Source organism: Saccostrea cucullata, unplaced genomic scaffold (genome assembly GCF_032062105.1).
Source record: "Saccostrea cucullata isolate Sc308-1 unplaced genomic scaffold, CSIRO_AGI_Scuc_v1 ctg1475, whole genome shotgun sequence".
Classification (NCBI taxonomy): Eukaryota; Metazoa; Mollusca; class Bivalvia; order Ostreida; family Ostreidae; genus Saccostrea; species Saccostrea cuccullata.
Window position 1 is genome coordinate 1 of NW_026939568.1, and position 19,218 is coordinate 19,218.

At 36.3% G+C, this 19,218-nt stretch overlaps 2 protein-coding genes and 1 long non-coding RNA gene across 3 annotated transcripts; 1 reads left to right on the forward strand and 2 right to left on the reverse strand.

The window, feature by feature from the left end:
- Positions 1–4,292: 4,292 nt before the first annotated feature.
- Positions 4,293–6,080, reverse strand: LOC134253288 (uncharacterized). The gene is made up of 6 exons (XM_062735803.1): positions 5,748–6,080; positions 5,440–5,626; positions 5,090–5,347; positions 4,825–4,996; positions 4,571–4,719; positions 4,293–4,471 (listed from the first exon to the last, which is right to left on the reverse strand). The coding sequence occupies exons 1-6, from the start codon at positions 6,003–6,005 to the stop codon at positions 4,293–4,295; spliced, it is 1,203 nt and encodes a 400-aa protein (XP_062591787.1). The 5' UTR covers positions 6,006–6,080.
- LOC134253290 (uncharacterized) lies at positions 6,016–7,766 on the reverse strand. Its single transcript, XM_062735804.1, has 5 exons — positions 7,153–7,766; positions 6,918–7,022; positions 6,685–6,793; positions 6,377–6,584; positions 6,016–6,280 (listed from the first exon to the last, which is right to left on the reverse strand). Exons 1-5 carry the CDS (start codon positions 7,585–7,587, stop codon positions 6,016–6,018), a joined length of 1,122 nt encoding a protein of 373 aa, XP_062591788.1. The 5' UTR covers positions 7,588–7,766.
- An 8,260-nt stretch (positions 7,767–16,026) lies between these two features.
- Positions 16,027–17,868, forward strand: LOC134253289 (uncharacterized). Its single transcript, XR_009989099.1, has 3 exons — positions 16,027–16,054; positions 16,898–17,008; positions 17,399–17,868. It is a non-coding gene; the product is annotated as an uncharacterized LOC134253289 (long non-coding RNA).
- The last annotated feature ends 1,350 nt before the right edge of the window (positions 17,869–19,218 follow it).

Sequence of the window (19,218 nt, forward strand, 5' to 3'; positions counted from 1 at the left end):
ATATTCCTAGGAAGATGAAATTCGCCTTCCGTATAGAAATCCAGGATATGGTGAAATATTAAAGGATTTCGGTCCAAATAGTAACTTCCATCCGCTAAAATCTCTGCTCGACCACTCATTGACAATTTTTCCAGGATGTTCTGCACTGAAGAAGAAGAGGTCGAAAACTTTGTACCTCTTAAGTTTATTTCTATCATGATTAAGTGAAGAAATACTTCGTGCACTATATCAAGTCCTAGATATGACAACAAATCGCTCTGTCAATAATCTGAATCCTTGCAGAAAGGAGACATAATAGATGATATACCCTAGTGGTTTCCGCTATGTACCATGTGTTGTATTGTCTAACTTGATTGATATTGACGGGTAAAATGCCACAATACTTTGCCCCAGTTCCAAATCCACGTAACGCCAGCACAATACATATGGGGTTAATCAGCTTGAAAGATTACGCTTATGTTGTTTATTATTTTTATTTTTTTAAGCCGAGAATCTTTCATTGACGGGGTAGTCTGATTATTTGATGAATGTATACTGAAGTTATATGAGAGAGAGAGAGAGAATAGGTATCCTATACTATAGTAGCTTGTAGCAGTAATATTTGACGTGCGCTGTGTGAAGACTTGACAAACGTTTGTGAACATTCCTTTGATATCAGGCAGAAAAAGGTTTGTCAAAGAAATTGATGCAGACGGTGTAGACGGTTAAATGTGATGTGCATATAAACGGCAACGTAGGAAAATCAAATTATACACAAGAAAACATTGATGTAACCATCAATTGTCGCTCGGGAAATAAATAAAGTAAACAATGAGTCTTGATCATTAAACTGCTTTGATATGTGTGAAAAATGCATGCGTCTAAATGATGGAGACGATAGTCGAGAATATTTTGAAAACTTATAGTCGGAGGAAAAGCGAACAAAAATACCCTTTTAAACTAAATCAATTCCTCAAGTAAATGTTGGATGTATAAAATATAAATTATTGAAACCAGACACATGCATCACCTATATTCAAAATATATTTCACTTTGAGTAAATAAAACACGAACTGCGTAGAGTACGTTTTCATACGATAAGTAAAATTCAATGTTCCAAAAAAAGGGACTGTCGTTTTTTTTAAATTATTAAATGATAAGCAATTGTATGTATTAGATATGAGAAACTTATATATTTTTACTCATTCACTTTACGGAAGAAAATATATTATGTATCTTGAAATTTATAAAAGGAAAGAACATTCTGGTTAACAATCTTTTAGTGTTTAGAAAACCTTTAATTCTGAATAACTTCTCCCACCTCAATCCCCATACACCAACATGTAAACTTAAATGTGTAGAGCAGCCCGGTCCTCCGGGCTGCAATAACGCTTTCTTGCTTGTATTACATAAAAATGGCCAGTTGTAGCTAGGTCAGCAAAGAGAATCCACTAAAGTAAATTTTAATGGTAATGTTTAACTTCTATCCATCGATAAAATGTCATTGAGAGCTCTGTTCGTGAATTGTTTCACAAGTCTTTGGAAAACGCATGAAAAATTGATACGAGTAGAAGTCTACATCAATCTTCAGGGGATTTTTATTCCAATAAATTGTAAACCAGTCACGAGAGACAGAATCGATGCTTTTACGACCGACAAAGAGGGTATTAATTATTTATACAGGGAATGTAATTTTACAATAGGAATATATAGGAAATATAATTATTTAAAATATTCTTCTCAAGAGCAGCTCATCCATTATTCGTGTTATCAGTCATATTTTAAAATATAGAAGTTTCCACGGGTGTGTTCAAGTTTGTTCAAAACATGACCCGGCGGGTTGACACATACACAACAGGGAGCTTAAATTCTACACAGGAATAGAAAATGTCCTCAAAAATCTTCTTCTCGGGATCAATTAACTTGAAAGCCATCATTATTTAGTCATATTTTTACAGAAGCAACCTTTGGTATTTGAATAAAGTGAGCATCCCTTGCCGATTGGTCACATCCGCTGTCTGTTCCTGGCAGTTGGTGATTTATTTCGATATTTTTTCTATTAAAAACGTAACATAAAATAATTTTTTATCATATTTAGAATTGCCATTTGAAAAGTATCGAGGAAATTTTTATGTTTGTATGTATTTCCTGAAAATGAGACTTTTATAACATATAAATTCACATCCTACATTCATTCCTATCAAAATTACTCCGCAATGTACACATTAGAAAAGCTGCACATTTTGATAAAATGTTTTAATTTATTCTCTTTGATATCGGCAAATCAGAAGATATGTGGAAGGTAAGGTACATATGTAGGCAAACAATTGTCACTGGAATAAGTTCATGTACATATTATTGTTTTTGATATTTACCTTACAATCAAAATGTAAATGTTCATAGTGGAATAAGCAAAGTTTGGTAGAAAAACCTAAATCGTTATAACAATATAATTATCCCGTTATGACAAATACGTAATATTGATAATAAAAACGAGGTAGAATCTCGTTATTACGAGATCCTTATCGTATTAGGACGAGACTGCGTATTTATTTTAACGAGATACGAAATCGTTGAACAAGGTACTATTTCTTTTGATTTGTTCCCATCTCGCCTTAACTGGAAAATTTAGCATACCCATTTCGCCTTAGTAAGCTCTCAGGTGAATTAAAGTGATGAAGTTTAATATATTTAGCATAAAGTATTTTTTGGCATTTCACTTATTATTTAATTCACAGTACTCATATATTCCCATTAATTATTAAATTCAATCTATCATTATTATAATTTAAATTATCATTTAAATTTTAATATCAACCAAGTAATAATATTTACAAATACTAAACTTCCCATTTTGCCAAAGACGTTTGCCTAAGTACTTTTTAACTTTTTCTTACCTGACAAAGTGTATTTCACAGTTAAGGCGAAATGGGAACACACCTTTCTTTTTACATGTAACGAGATAATCATAAAGAGATGATAATCTGGTTTAATGTACCTAGTTTCAGATTTTGCTTTTCCTCCAAATTAAGCTTATCCGGATTTTATACAGAGAAAATAGGAAGACATTTTTATATTTTGTAGCCCTGACGTACCAACTCACTGCTGTGCCGATTATTATTCCAAGAATGGAAACTGTGTTCGTAAGAATGAACAATGATTTTATCAAGCATTTGGTTAAAGGGCACCTTTAGTCAAATATTTTCTTTTTACTAATCATTAAAAGTAATTTATCTATGGACACATGAAAAATCTGCACCTCTTTATCTGCAGCGGTTTAGCCGATAAAACAATTAAAATTTGACATTTTCTGCCTGCTCACGGAAACACACGAGCGTGAAAGCTGCAAAAGTTCTCTTATCAGCTGTGGAATGTGAAACGTCACGAATGTGACCGCGAGAGCCTTTTACTTTACAATTAGCATCATGGCTTCACAAACAGATGAAATTGAAATATTAGAAGAAAATGACATTTGGTTTGATTTGGATGTTGAGGAGGAATTAGACAATAAAGAAGATCTTAGTGAAGATTCTTCTGACCATGAAGAGACAGATTCTGATACTATTGGGACAGAAAATGCTGGCTTTGGTATTCTCCCATACCAATATGAGCCTTATGCAACTTCTGATGAAGATGCATCCGACAATTCAGAAGCTGATGAGGAAGACAGAACACATAACACAGACTGGTGAAGAATAGTTTAATTTTCTTTTAATTCAATTATACATATCAAAGTTGCAATTGTTTCATTAAGGTCAAAAATATTTTGACAAAGAAAATTTCAAACAAATATTTTTTTTTATACAATTTTTTTCTTTTCTAATACCCAAGTAGGTGTTCATGTCAATGCTGCACAATCATGGCATCAAATACCGAAAACAGGTGCTGTCAAGAGATACAACAAGTAAAGGAAGAGATTTTAAGAACCGACACATCACTTAATTGCATAACACATCATCCTGGGTTTAGAACAGTTTGTCTTGATATTCATGTACTGAGAACTGCATACTATCAATATCGACAACAATATGGAGGGAACTTGGAAGAATCAACAAAGTAAGTCAATTCTATTACCCATTTCTTTTCAGATTCATAATTAGTTAAATTATTACTAATACAAAATGGCATCTCATTTTGATATATTTACATGTATTTATTGAATTTCAGACGACATAGATACACAGCTTACAGGCAGTTTGTACGTTGGTGTTGGGGCTATTTAGGCAAGAAGGTCAGAGTAGTCATACCATCTTGTGCAGTCTCAAAAATCAGAGAAACATTCCCGCTTCAACCTGGAGAAACTCACACAGGGTTTAATTTTGCTGATTGAACCTACTAGATTTTTCCAATACTGCTGCTTCTTTCACGGGATGAGAATACTCATGGCACAATGGCGGAGGAGGAACTACAGTCATCTTGGCACATATCTCACTATTCATTTTTACCTTTTCACTAATTTTAAAGGTTGTGTCCATTATTGTTTCTGCATATTCTATAAAAGAAAAATGGAGATGAAAATATTAATAATGTGATAATTTGTTTTATACAATTCTTACATGGCATCAATATTATGTAATTAAAGTTGTCTTACCGTAAGTACTTTGTGATTTTACTTCTCTCACAGTATATCCACCTTTCTTAAATTTAGGAAAGGTTATTTTGTACCTAGCTTTTCCCTCCTGTGTTTCGTCTTGGGGTTTTCTGCCATTTTCATTAAAATGCAAGGCAGAGAGGATTAGTCTGGAACAAATATAATGTAGTAAAGCATTTTATTGCTATATATATAATAAACAACATGCTTTTAATAACTTCCTAAATTTCCTTGATGTAAACTTGATACATTACCTGCTTAGCATCCCCTGGTATGAAAAATGGTACATTTTAGGGGCAAAGTGGTTGACAACAGAATGATAAGCTTCTAGATCTGAAGTCTGGTGTCCTGTTGATAATTTTGGAACATCTTTTTGTAACTGTTTTGAATGGATGATTTCCAGTACCTTTTCACATGCCTTTGTACCTAAATAAAAAGAATAAAATAAAAACAAAACTTCTAACACAATTCTACCACTTGTTATAAATCAAGGATATACATGTACTCGTATCCTCTTACTTGATTTGAACCAATGTTTTTTTCTCTCTCGTCCCTCTAAATTTCCATGGCTGCACTTTGGGTATAATTCTCCATGACCTTCATGTACATTTTGGAGATGATTTCCAAGAGAATGCCACTTTTCGAGCATCAGCTGTGGGCTTCCTCCTGGGGATGAGGCAGCTACCCAGTATAGATGATTAGTCATGCTTTTGATCCATTCTACAACAATGCTACACTCCCTCTCTTTGGACAATGATAGAAGCTTTTTCTTTAAGCCTAAAATATTGAAATTAATTAAAATTTGGTATAAAATACGATTGAAAGAATGAAAAATTTACAAACAATCAGATGTTTTCAGTTTTTCTTACCTTTAGCTACATGCCATACATCAAATTCATGACGTGTATTCGGCAAGTTCTCTCGAACCCACTTGTTGACTTGGACATGCCGATCAGTTACTAATGTGCCTATTTCTACCTCCATATCACAAAAATAAGCCATTGTTCTAATCAAACCTTCTAATTCCATGTGGGAACTACTTTTGACTTCATTTGACTACAATATATGTATATATACATATATATTTTAACACACAGGAATAAATGGGATAAAATGATTAAGATATTACATAAATACGAAAAGAATACATGTATCAGGAATTAACACTCAACAGTACCTGAACAAGCTCTATGTGCACAATTAGCCCCTCATCTAGATCTATCACTGAATAAGCCCCATATTTTGCAGAGTGTCCAGGGCTGTCAGCTCGGCCATCTCCACCCAGAGCCAGTGGATTTCCTTGTTGCTTCACATATTCTACATAAGAATTTGTGAAATTCTTCCAAATATGAAAAATTCCAGGATGTATATAGCACTTTTGATGATTGTAAAATGTTGACAGTTTTGGAGCTTGAACATTCATGAATTCAAACATTCTGAGAGCTTTACTTGGAATGGACCCTGATAGTACAATTGATGTTGATATCAGAAGATTTCCTGCAGGTACCTCTCCAATATATATAGGGTTGACTATTCCATGTTGATTTTAAATTACAAAGAATACATTCCACTTCAACTGAAATGAATGATCCTTTTATTTGTTTTATCTTCCCCACAACTGGAGACTTGCATTTGGAACAGGTATGAAATAACTTCATCAGTTGGGATTGAAACACAATGAATTTCTTCTCTTCTCTTGCATTTGGTTTTCTGACAAGCAAACGAAAAAAAAACTCTTTTTAAAGAAAGTTGATCATGCAGAGTTTCCCAGCATAAATAAATATGAAATACAACCTATAAACTCACTCATTTTCCTCGGAGGAATACTCCATGGAATCATCACTTTCAGGATGTTCTTGATATTCAGAATCAGAAGAAATTTCCAGGTCGGAGGATTCTGTTGGCATGTCATCCTCGTATCTTAGGAATTGATCACTCATAGATTGTTCATTATCGTTTATATTGCATTGTATACCCACACTTCTTCGGGCAGGATACATATTTATTTGAGTCCCTGATTGAAAAAAAATACTTCCATTTCACAATTTAATATTTTTTTTAAATTAGATTAATTGAAACTCTTAAGTCTCAGAAAATGTTCATCTTATATTTACCTTTGGTAGATGTTTTAGATTTGGTTTGGCTAGATTTACTTCTTTTATTCCATGACCTTTTTGTCTGACTGAAGGCTTCTTTTGATTTTGAAAATCCTTCTGAACCTTTCTAAAAATCCCAATTAAATTAATATACAAGACTATGGAACAGGATATACATGTATGCATACTCAGTCCAGATATTAATTATTTTTTAAAGGGTATGGTATATTTCTATTCATTTTCAAGCTTACATTGATTTCATTGTCAGTCATTGTGCAATTTGAATCTTCTTCTGATTTTCTAGCTTCAGCTTCTTGCATAGATTTATTCTGAACTTCTGTTTTCTCTGTAATGATCTACAATAAGATACATGTATCATCTTCAAATATTTTGTTATGAATTACCAGTATAAACATTTTCCAGACCTTCTAAAAATATTTACTAATAACATCTTTGTTTAAGGTGTAAAATGTAAAATCTACTTACTCTAAAATTTTCTCGTTTTACAAATGCCCCTCTTATCCGTTTCCTTTCTTTTTTCTCTCTCTCATTGGATTTCTCCTCACCCTCCTCAACAGAGCTCAAATCACGTTTTCCTAAAACACTAGGGTGATGTTTTGTTGGTACTGACCCAGGATTTAGAACTTTGTTCTTCACTGGAATTCCTTGTGATTTTTTGAATCGATAATCAAATGGATAACAAGAGTCATCGAAATGTAATTCACAAAGGCTGGAATATTTAGTAGGGCCCTCAGGCCATTTTCTCTTAAGTCTAACAAAGGCAGTCCACTTTGGTACAAGATGTGGTTCCTTTTTAAATGGAAAATAGTGCAGGGACACTCCATCTAAATGTGTACTTGAACACCCACCCGCTACACATCTTCTACCCCTTTTTGTTTCACTGTGAGTATCACAGGACATGTTTATTTACATGCCATGTAGTGTAACAACATTGAAGCTGTCTCTGCATCTGTTCACATTCTTTTCGTCATGCAGCCGATAACAGCGGAAACTGCCGAGCTCAGATTACTTTCACCGAGCATTTGACATTTTAATTAATTTCAGCTAAACCACACATCTTACAAACGTGATTTTTTCAGGACTGGATTTTAAATAACAGAATATGTATTTTAATTGAACAATAATTTTTGACTAAAGGTGCCCTTTGTTTTTTAATGTTGTATCCACTTAATATTAATATAAAATATATATATATATATATTAGGGATGTCAAATCGGTCAATTTTCAATACTCGGTTACTCGGACGTTTTTCCGATCGAGTACCCGGGTACTCGGTAAAAGTGTAAATAAATATGAACAAGTAAACTGAAGACTGTAAAACATTGTAAAGTCTTGTAGACACTGATAGGAGGCTTATCCGTAAATGTATTTCTGTTGTAATAATGATGAGCACTTTGTGCCCGACGAAATTTAATATAACAATTTTTAAATTCAACTTATTTATCAGATAAACACAAGAAATAAAAGCATAAGTTGTTCACAGTGTTTGTTTAAAAAAAATAATCTGCTCCGTAATTGTAATGTAACTCTTTGTCGCGTTTGACGACCAGGTATCAGTCGTCAGAGCTACGTACAGTATCAACTTGAACTTGATCGACAAGTTCTCCTAACAGAGCGGATTTACGATTTTAGTACACTTGTTCGATCAGAGATTTATATAGTATTACGGGACGGTATTTTGTAGTTTGATGCAACGATGGACATCAGTTTTTTAAGCCTTTGCCTTCAACCAGTTGTATTCGCATGTAATCAAACACAACCATATCAACAATCGCACGTGTAATATCATCCGCTCTTTTCCCGAGAATTTACGGCTTCTCGGAGAATTGACAAAATTATCAAATTTATTTAAACATAATGGATCTTAAACGATGTTCAGTGCAAACAAATAATTAAAGCCAAACAAAAAATAAGGGAGGAAGGCACCCGAAGGTGAGAAAAGCCAGGTACCCCAGGTACTTGGTCACGATAATTACTGTATAAACACTGCCACAGGCGATAACGGTCATTTACAGTCGTAGTAAACCCTAATTACTGTATGTACAAATGCAGTGAGCATTTTACTTTTTAAAACAGATTGTTCAATATATATATATATATATATATATATATATATATATATATAAATATATATATATATATATATATATATATATATATATATATATATATATAGTATTCGATATCGGACGTTGGACATTATATATATATATATTATATATATATATATATATATATATATATATATATATATATATATATATAAAAAGCACTAAAAAACCAACAACACTGTATATCCTAAATGTCGGATCTACCAAGTAGATACAAGGTCACGGATGGAAATTTATATAAAGCACTAAAAATGACCAACGACACGAACAATAGAAATTGTCAAATTTTCGGGACGCCCTGTCCCTTCCTCAGGACAAAGAAAAAAGTTAAAAAGTCATAAGAACAAAGGAAAAAGAGAAACAAAAACAACTAGCACTACTACTAAACTACTAAACACTAGATATTTACATACTTAATTACATGATGAATTGGAAATTTTTAAAAACACTAATAAAGAAAGAAATCCGGACCGCTATGAAATGCGTCCGGTCTATCGGGTATACTCGGGCGAAGTGCGATTTACATAATTGAACGAATTAATTATGCTAATTAATTACGACAATCAGTAAATCGTACATTGTTTCATTCTCTCAAAATGGCGTAACTTTACTTAATAAAGAATAATCGAAGAAAAATAATATAGCAGGGATATTTAAACATATGAATTATGATCAATTATAAATTTTGAAATATTTAAGGACTTATTACCGGGAAAAAATAATTAACAAAGGTGTAAGCAATACATAGTTATGAGAGTTGTTCGAGAGTTGGTGACGCAAATTAACTGTAGAGTTTACACTAAATTGAGAGAATAATCTTGTTTAGTATCATCAGGAATTGGGTCTAGTTTACGTTCATTCTGGTGAAGTCATTCAGTTTGTTAATACCATTAGGGCGGAATGACTTCAATCTGTGCATCCAGAACTTTTCTTTGCTTTTTCTCTGAGCATCTGTCCATCTTGGGTTATGGTCAATCACCACTACTGTCATGTCCTCCCATTTGTGACCCTCAAGGTTGAAATGTTCCCCAACGGGTTCATTGAGTTTTTTGGTCCTAATGGTCGAACGGTGGTTATTGACTCTCCTGCGGAGATCTCCTGTTTCACCAATATACTGTTTGGAGCAAACTTTGCAACTGATGAGATAAATGCAGTTGTCAGTATGACAGGACAAATTCCCTAGTATTTTGTAGCTGCGGCCTGTAACAGGGCTGTTAAAACTGTCTGTGTCAGTGCTGTGCTTGCAAAGAAGACATCTTCTGTCAGAGCAAGTTTTAAAGCCCCCGTTAGGTAATGGGTTGTCCAGTCTGGTTCTTACTACCATGTCCTTTAGGTTCCTTGGGCGTCTGTATGCAGCCAATGGGGGTTCCTTAAAGACCTCTGCCATTCGTTTGTTTGAATGGAGAATTGGTAGGTTCTTTTGAAGGATACCGCTAAGGTTCTTAAGGACGGGATGGTATGTGGTTACCAGAGGGACCCTGCCGCTATTGTCTTTCTCCTTGTAGCGTAATAGGTTTTGCCTGTCATGTCCCGCCATCTCATCAATAGCTGTTTGTACGGTGCGGGCATTGTAGCCTCTTTTGCATAAGTGGGACTTAAGAAGACCACTTTGCTCCTGATATAAGGCAGGGGACGAACAGATGCGTCGAATTCTGGTGGCTAGACCCTTAGGCACTCCCTTAAAAGTGTGTGGGGGATGACAGCTAGAGGGCATAAGATATAGGTGGGAGTCTGTGGGTTTGGTGTGGAGACTGAATTCGATTTCACCATCAATCAGGGTAGATGTAGTATCTAGGAATACGTTTTTCGAATTAGATACGTCTACTGTAAATTTGATCGATTGATGAAAGGTGTTGGCAAACGTAATGAATGCCTCGAGGCTCTCGCGACATTCCACCCACTTCATCTCTATATCGTCTATGAAACGCAACCAGCTATGGGGCCTAAATGGTGCTTGAAGTAACAAGTTGCGTTCCAGTCTGCCCATGAAGACATTGGCATAAGACGGTGCCATTTTCGTACCCATAGCAGTGCCATTAACCTGCAGGTAATGTTCTCCATTAAACATGAAGTTGTTGAACTTGAGAACATGTTCAAGGAGCTTAGCAAGGGACTCTGTAGAAGGAATTTGTGTGGACCTACTATCCCAGACTTCTCTACAGGCTTCGATACCCTCATCGTGTGGAATATTGGTGTACAAAGATGTGACGTCCATAGTCACGAGGAGGGTATGATTTGGGAGGCCAGTAGAGGGCGTCTTGTTAATGTAGTCCGTGGTGTCCTTGAGATAGGATGGCAAATTCTCTACGTGTGGACGGAGATGTAAATCAATGAATTCAGAAATTTTCTCCGTGGGGTGTCCAATTGCGCTGACTATGGGGCGACCTGGCATGCCTTCTTTGTGTATTTTAGGAAGCAGATAAAATTGTCCTGGTCTACAGTCAATAGGATTTAAGGTCTCATAGACGTTGATACCAATCTCATTTTTCTCAAACATATCGTCAAGAGTTTTGGTAATGGCGGTGGAGAATTCTTTAGTAGGGTCAGAGTCCAGTTTCTTATAGAAACGTTCGTCTGAGAGTTGTCTTTGGGCTTCCGCCATGTAAGTCTCTTTATCCATTACTACAACTGTAGAGCCTTTGTCTGCTTTCTTGATTACAATGTCATCCCGATTTTTTAATGATTGTAAGGCAGATCTCTCTTCCTTACTCAAATTGTCGGGAGTCTTGTCTGGCATTGAAAGGAGCTTCTCTATGTCTGACTCAACGGCGTCAATATACGACTCAAGCGCGCCGCACTTGCCCGGTGCAGGTTCCCAGTCACTCTTGGGCTTATAGAGTTTGTGTTCCTCTAGATCGTGTAAATCTGGCTTGGAAGAGTCGTATGAATTTACTTCGGAGTCTTTTCTAGAGAAGTGCTCCTTCAAACGTAGTCTCCGGAAGAATGCTCGGGTGTCCTCTCTGACTTGTTTTTCGTCGACCTCATGTGGCGTGGGGCAGAAATTTAGCCCCTTGGAAAGAAGTGAGGTCTCCGATTCGGAGAGAGGAGCACTAGATGTATTGAGCACTGGGCAGACGTCAGGAGTTTGTATGGGTCCGTCCCTCACGATTGCCTTAATGCGTTTGAAGCGTCTCGAGCGGGGTTTGCGTGTTTTGTTAACTCTGACCTCTGACCAGTTGTTCCTAGACTGTGGAACACTGTCGCGGAGAAATTTCTTTTTTTTTTGTCTTGTTGACTTTATTTGTCAGGGCCATATTATAGGTGTCTATAATATTATGGGCTTCATCAAGATCGGCCTGGGACATGATATCGTTGAGGGATGATTCTAAGGACTTGATCTCACTCTTCAATTGTCCTAACTTGTGGATATCCCAAGAAAGACAGAGTGACATCAATTGTTTAGAACATCTCCTTGTAATAACGTCCCAGCGTTCCTGAAAGCGTTTGGAGATTGGCCCTATGTTAGGTGTAACATTTATCTGAAAGCCTTTCGGAATAATGTCACACTCTAAGTAGGTCTGTAAATTGGAGACCCGGTGTTCAGTTTTTATTGATTTTTGATGTTCTAATCTCCAAACGCTTTCAGGAACGCTGGGACGTTATTACAAGGAGATGTTCTAAACAATTGATGTCACTCTGTCTTTCTTGGGATATCCACAAGTTAGGACAATTGAAGAGTGAGATCAAGTCCTTAGAATCATCCCTCAACGATATCATGTCCCAGGCCGATCTTGATGAAGCCCATAATATTATAGACACCTATAATATGGCCCTGACAAATAAAGTCAACAAGACAAAAATAAAATGAAATTTCTCCGCGACAGTGTTCCACAGTCTAGAAACAACTGGTCAGAGGTCAGAGTTAACAAAACACGCAAACCCCGCTCGAGACGCTTCAAACGCATTAAGGCAATCGTGAGGGACGGACCCATACAAACTCCTGACGTCTGCCCAGTGCTCAATACATCTAGTGCTCCTCTCTCTGAATCGGAGACCTCACTTCTTTCCAAGGGGCTAAATTTCTGCCCCACGCCACATGAGGTCGACGAAAAACAAGTCAGAGAGGACACCCGAGCATTCTTCCGGAGACTACGTTTGAAGGAGCACTTCTCTAGAAAAGACTCCGAAGTAAATTCATACGACTCTTCCAAGCCAGATTTACACGATCTAGAGGAACACAAACTCTATAAGCCCAAGAGTGACTGGGAACCTGCACCGGGCAAGTGCGGCGCGCTTGAGTCGTATATTGACGCCGTTGAGTCAGACATAGAGAAGCTCCTTTCAATGCCAGACAAGACTCCCGACAATTTGAGTAAGGAAGAGAGATCTGCCTTACAATCATTAAAAAATCGGGATGACATTGTAATCAAGAAAGCAGACAAAGGCTCTACAGTTGTAGTAATGGATAAAGAGACTTACATGGCGGAAGCCCAAAGACAACTCTCAGACGAACGTTTCTATAAGAAACTGGACTCTGACCCTACTAAAGAATTCTCCACCGCCATTACCAAAACTCTTGACGATATGTTTGAGAAAAATGAGATTGGTATCAACGTCTATGAGACCTTAAATCCTATTGACTGTAGACCAGGACAATTTTATCTGCTTCCTAAAATACACAAAGAAGGCATGCCAGGTCGCCCCATAGTCAGCGCAATTGGACACCCCACGGAGAAAATTTCTGAATTCATTGATTTACATCTCCGTCCACACGTAGAGAATTTGCCATCCTATCTCAAGGACACCACGGACTACATTAACAAGACGCCCTCTACTGGCCTCCCAAATCATACCCTCCTCGTGACTATGGACGTCACATCTTTGTACACCAATATTCCACACGATGAGGGTATCGAAGCCTGTAGAGAAGTCTGGGATAGTAGGTCCATACAAATTCCTTCTACAAAGTCCCTTGCTAAGCTCCTTGAACATGTTCTCAAGTTCAACAACTTCATGTTTAATGGAGAACATTACCTGCAGGTTAATGGCACTGCTATGGGTACGAAAATGGCACCGTCTTATGCCAATGTCTTCATGGGCAGACTGGAACGCAACTTGTTACTTCAAGCACCATTTAGGCCCCATAGCTGGTTGCGTTTCATAGACGATATAGAGATGAAGTGGGTGGAATGTCGCGAGAGCCTCAAGGCATTCATTATGTTTGCCAACACCTTTCATCAATCGATCAAATTTACAGTAGACGTATCTAATTCGAAAAACGTATTCCTAGATACTACATCTACCCTGATTGATGGTGAAATCGAATTCAGTCTCCACACCAAACCCACAGACTCCCACCTATATCTTATGCCCTCTAGCTGTCATCCCCCACACACTTTTAAGGGAGTGCCTAAGGGTCTAGCCACCAGAATTCGACGCATCTGTTCGTCCCCTGCCTTATATCAGGAGCAAAGTGGTCTTCTTAAGTCCCACTTATGCAAAAGAGGCTACAATGCCCGCACCGTACAAACAGCTATTGATGAGATGGCGGGACATGACAGGCAAAACCTATTACGCTACAAGGAGAAAGACAATAGCGGCAGGGTCCCTCTGGTAACCACATACCATCCCGTCCTTAAGAACCTTAGCGGTATCCTTCAAAAGAACCTACCAATTCTCCATTCAAACAAACGAATGGCAGAGGTCTTTAAGGAACCCCCATTGGCTGCATACAGACGCCCAAGGAACCTAAAGGACATGGTAGTAAGAACCAGACTGGACAACCCATTACCTAACGGGGGCTTTAAAACTTGCTCTGACAGAAGATGTCTTCTTTGCAAGCACAGCACTGACACAGACAGTTTTAACAGCCCTGTTACAGGCCGCAGCTACAAAATACTAGGGAATTTGTCCTGTCATACTGACAACTGCATTTATCTCATCAGTTGCAAAGTTTGCTCCAAACAGTATATTGGTGAAACAGGAGATCTCCGCAGGAGAGTCAATAACCACCGTTCGACCATTAGGACCAAAAAACTCAATGAACCCGTTGGGGAACATTTCAACCTTGAGGGTCACAAATGGGAGGACATGACAGTAGTGGTGATTGACCATAACCCAAGATGGACAGATGCTCAGAGAAAAAGCAAAGAAAAGTTCTGGATGCACAGATTGAAGTCATTCCGCCCTAATGGTATTAACAAACTGAATGACTTCACCAGAATGAACGTAAACTAGACCCAATTCCTGATGATACTAAACAAGATTATTCTCTCAATTTAGTGTAAACTCTACAGTTAATTTGCGTCACCAACTCTCGAACAACTCTCATAACTATGTATTGCTTACACCTTTGTTAATTATTTTTTCCCGGTAATAAGTCCTTAAATATTTCAAAATTTATAATTGATCATAATTCATATGTTTAAATATCCCTGCTATATTATTTTTCTTCGATTATTCTTTATTAAGTAAAGTTACGCCATTTTGAGAGAATGAAACAATGTACGATTTACTGATTGTCGTAATTAATTAGCATAATTAATTCGTTCAATTATGTATATCGCACTTCGCCCGAGTATACCCGATAGACCGGACGCATTTCATAGCGGTCCGGATTTCTTTCTTTATTAGTGTTTTTAAAAATTTCCAATTCATCATGTAATTAAGTATGTAAATATCTAGTGTTTAGTAGTTTAGTAGTAGTGCTAGTTGTTTTTGTTTCTCTTTTTCCTTTTTTCCTTTTAACTTATTTCTTTATCCTGAGGAAGGGACAGGGCGTCCCGAAAATTTGACAATTTCTATTGTTCGTGTCGTTGGTCATTTTTAGTGCTTTATATATATATATATATATATATATATATATATATGTATATATATATATATATTAAATACTTAAATACGAAATATTCCTCAATCTGATTTATATATTTGCTCGTAAAACGGAAACGTAACCAACTAAACCAAGTTTTAACACAACTTATGCCACATGTATGCTGACATAGAAAATTTCAATCCTAGCCAATCTCGCATTTTTTCAAAAAAAGAATAATCCATCCATGCATCTAATCATCCGATATTTGTCTATACTATTTTATGAAATTATTTAAGAAACAATCGTGATTGAAAGCATATATTTTCAAAATTCTGTCTGCTAAAATTCGTATACCTTTCGTTTTTACAGAGACATATAAGAGAGGGACCGCTAACTCATTTTCGCGCCAAATTATCTTCATGTTTTCGCAGCGCCCTCACCGGGAGGCATAGAAAGACTTCCGGTCGTATTAGCTACAGTGTTTTCATCGAAGACTTTGGGGTAAATATTGCTAATATTTTGTATATTTTACTATTTATAGCCTGCACGTCAATAATAATTTACTTAAGGTGGATATCTATGATGTATTTTTGCAGCTATAAAGAGAAATTAAAAAGATAACACGTATAACATGAGACCATGCATCATGATGTTTACATCTTGTCGTTGTCGGTACAACATTATTAATTCTGAATAAAAATGTTCTCTTGTTGAAAAGTTGCTCCTTTTATCTTCATAAACATTGTAGACTCAGGCCCTTAGGAACCGGTGAGCAAGGAGGAAAAATTAGCAAGTATACAGGCACGTTTTGTTTTAAAAGGGGGGGGGGTATGTAAATATAGGACAAGTTATCTGGGAAAAAACTTGAACAAGCAAATAAAAAGGGAAGAAAATTGTCGGAACAATCTGTAGAAAAATACTACTAGTATTTTGTGTAGGAGGGGCCGGTTTCGGGGGGGGGGGGGGGACTTTTAGTGTACATTTTCAACATTAAATGGGTACACTGTATATGTTGTGGACCCCCCCCCCCTTTCCCCCATCAATATAATACTGGTATGTGCTATTCGAACATTAGAAACTACCTTTGTTTTAACGTATCCCTTAAATAAATATTGTTTAAAACTCAGATGTTTTTCTTTTCCTTTTTTATTTGCTCAACTGAGATTTGTCCCAAAAACTGAAATTCCTTCCCACAAAAGGGGCCTGAGAGTTTCTCAACATTTTAAAGACTTTATCATAGTATTGAGATGTATTATTTACTTTTTTGTATATCCAGGAATGTATAATAAGGATGTTAAATTTTTACATCATGTAAACTTGAACACTTGTTCATGTAATCTCCAGGTATGTCAGAAATCACTCTTGTCAACAACAGACACAGATTGCAAGCAGAGGAAATGAAAAATGCATAAATTTTTATGGGTGAATTTATCCTGACCACCATAAATCTATTATGTAAGTGGCAATTTTTACTCATTTATATCACAATAATTTGTTAAAAATGTATCATTTTGCTTCACATGACTGTAAACATGTGTTATTTACATCAAAATTTGCATCAGGATAAATATTGAATACATGTATTACCTTGATTTAAAGAGTGATAATCCTGTATGTTCTTTGCGAGGGTTATAGAGTGATAATCTCATATGTTCTTTGCGAGGGGATGCTCCGCCTTGCGATGTCCTTCTTTCATGAGGATTTTTGATCTTTTTTTTACTGCTTTTGTAGTTTTTTTTTAATATACTAAATAATGAACAATTATTATCCCACGTTTTACAGGCATATTTCAGGGGGCTATTAAATTCTTTTCTTCATTGATTTTGTCTTTTTTCATATTTTCAGAGTAACAGTACCTCTCTTGATTGATTCTACTAGATTCTGAAGTTGTTTTCCCAAAAGACCTTGACCTGCTTCATAAGGGTGTTTAAAGTGATATCTAAGGATGAATAAGACAACAAATAGTTGTTCAGTAAGCTGTAAAGCTTAAAATTGTGTTGCTGCATAAAATATAGCCACGCTCAAAACGGCACTGAAACAAACATTGACATGTTGTGTGGTTTTTCAACAATACTGCAAATGAATAAGAAATAATATCAGAAACTTTTATGTTTTTTTCTGAGCCATTTCTCTCCATGGTATTTGTAAAAAAAAGAATTAAGACCTCCAAGAATTTAATCAGTGAATATTCTTTCCAAACATTTTCCCACTCCTTGGACTGTATATTCTGAGTAAAGAATTGTGTGATGAACATTTCCAATTTCTATGTGATGCATACATGTTTAAACTAAAATATACTACATGTACTTGTACTAAGCCTAAATGTATGACAATAAATCTAACTTAAACTTAGCCAATGCATATTTTTGTATTTTTTGAACACCTAGTTTTTAAGCTCAAGTGAGCTTTTCTAATGACATTTTGTAGGTTGTATGTCCAACTAAAATTTTCACAATTTCGACTTCTTCTCAAGTACCTCTGGGTCAATTTAAACAAACTGGTACAAAGCATCCCTGGTTGAAGGGGAGTTTGAATTGTTAAAATGAAGGGCCAAGTTCCCTACAAAGGGAGATGTTCAAGAAGAGACAAAAATAGCGTGGGGTCCTGAAAAAAAATTCACGAACCACTGGGCCAGAAAGTAAAAACTGTGGAAGCATCTTGGGATTAGTGTAGATTCTAAATTGTTCAAATCATGACCCCCGCCCCCCTCCCCCCCCTCCAGTTGGGCCGGGCCACACTTAGGAATCAAAATTTTACATAGAAATATATAGGGAAAAATAACTTTAAAAATCTTCTTCTCAAGTTGAAGAACCACTGGACCAGAAAACCTGAAACCTATGTGGAAGCATCCTAATCATGACCCCTGGAGGTAGGGCAGGGTCACAATAAGGAAGCCAAGTTACATAGAATGTAATATAAAAGGAAAAAATTCTTTTTCTTAAGAACCACAGCCAGAAAAACTTGTGTGAAAGCATCTGGGGTAGTGTAGATTCTAAATTGTTCAATTTATGACCCCAGGGGTAGAATGGGGCCATGATTTAGAATCCAAGTTTTACATGGAAATATACAGGGAAAAACTTTAAAATTTCTCAGGAACCACTGGGTCCACAGGTGCTTGACGACAGGACCCCCCCCCCCTTTTCGATATAGACCCCTGGGCTTTTTCGACTTTTTTCTTATTGACATTGACATATTTGTGATAAGATCTATACCAACGTTAACAAATCGAAAAATTACCTAAAACAAATGTTCTACAAAATCTGCCCTACATTCTATATATATAAATCAACTATAGAGAGTGGTTAGAAATTTTGTTGTAAAATGTTGGTTTAAGCAAATGATAGGATAGATTATATCACAAATGTGTCATCCATATATATTAAATTTATGTGAAAAAATTCTAATAAGCCCGAGGGTCTATTTAGGGGAGGGGGTGGTCCTGTCCTCAAGCACCTGTGGCTGGGTCAGGAAAGCTGAAACTTATGTGAAAGCATCATGGGGTAGTGTATATTTTAATTTTTTTAAATATGTAAAAGTTAGCACTAGTCTAGTGGACTTTTACGAGGAGCGCTGACTTTTACAGTTTACGGCTTACTTTTATACTAGGAACATGTACGGAAGCTCTTTTACGATATGAATATTCAGCTCAACATTAAATTTAACGA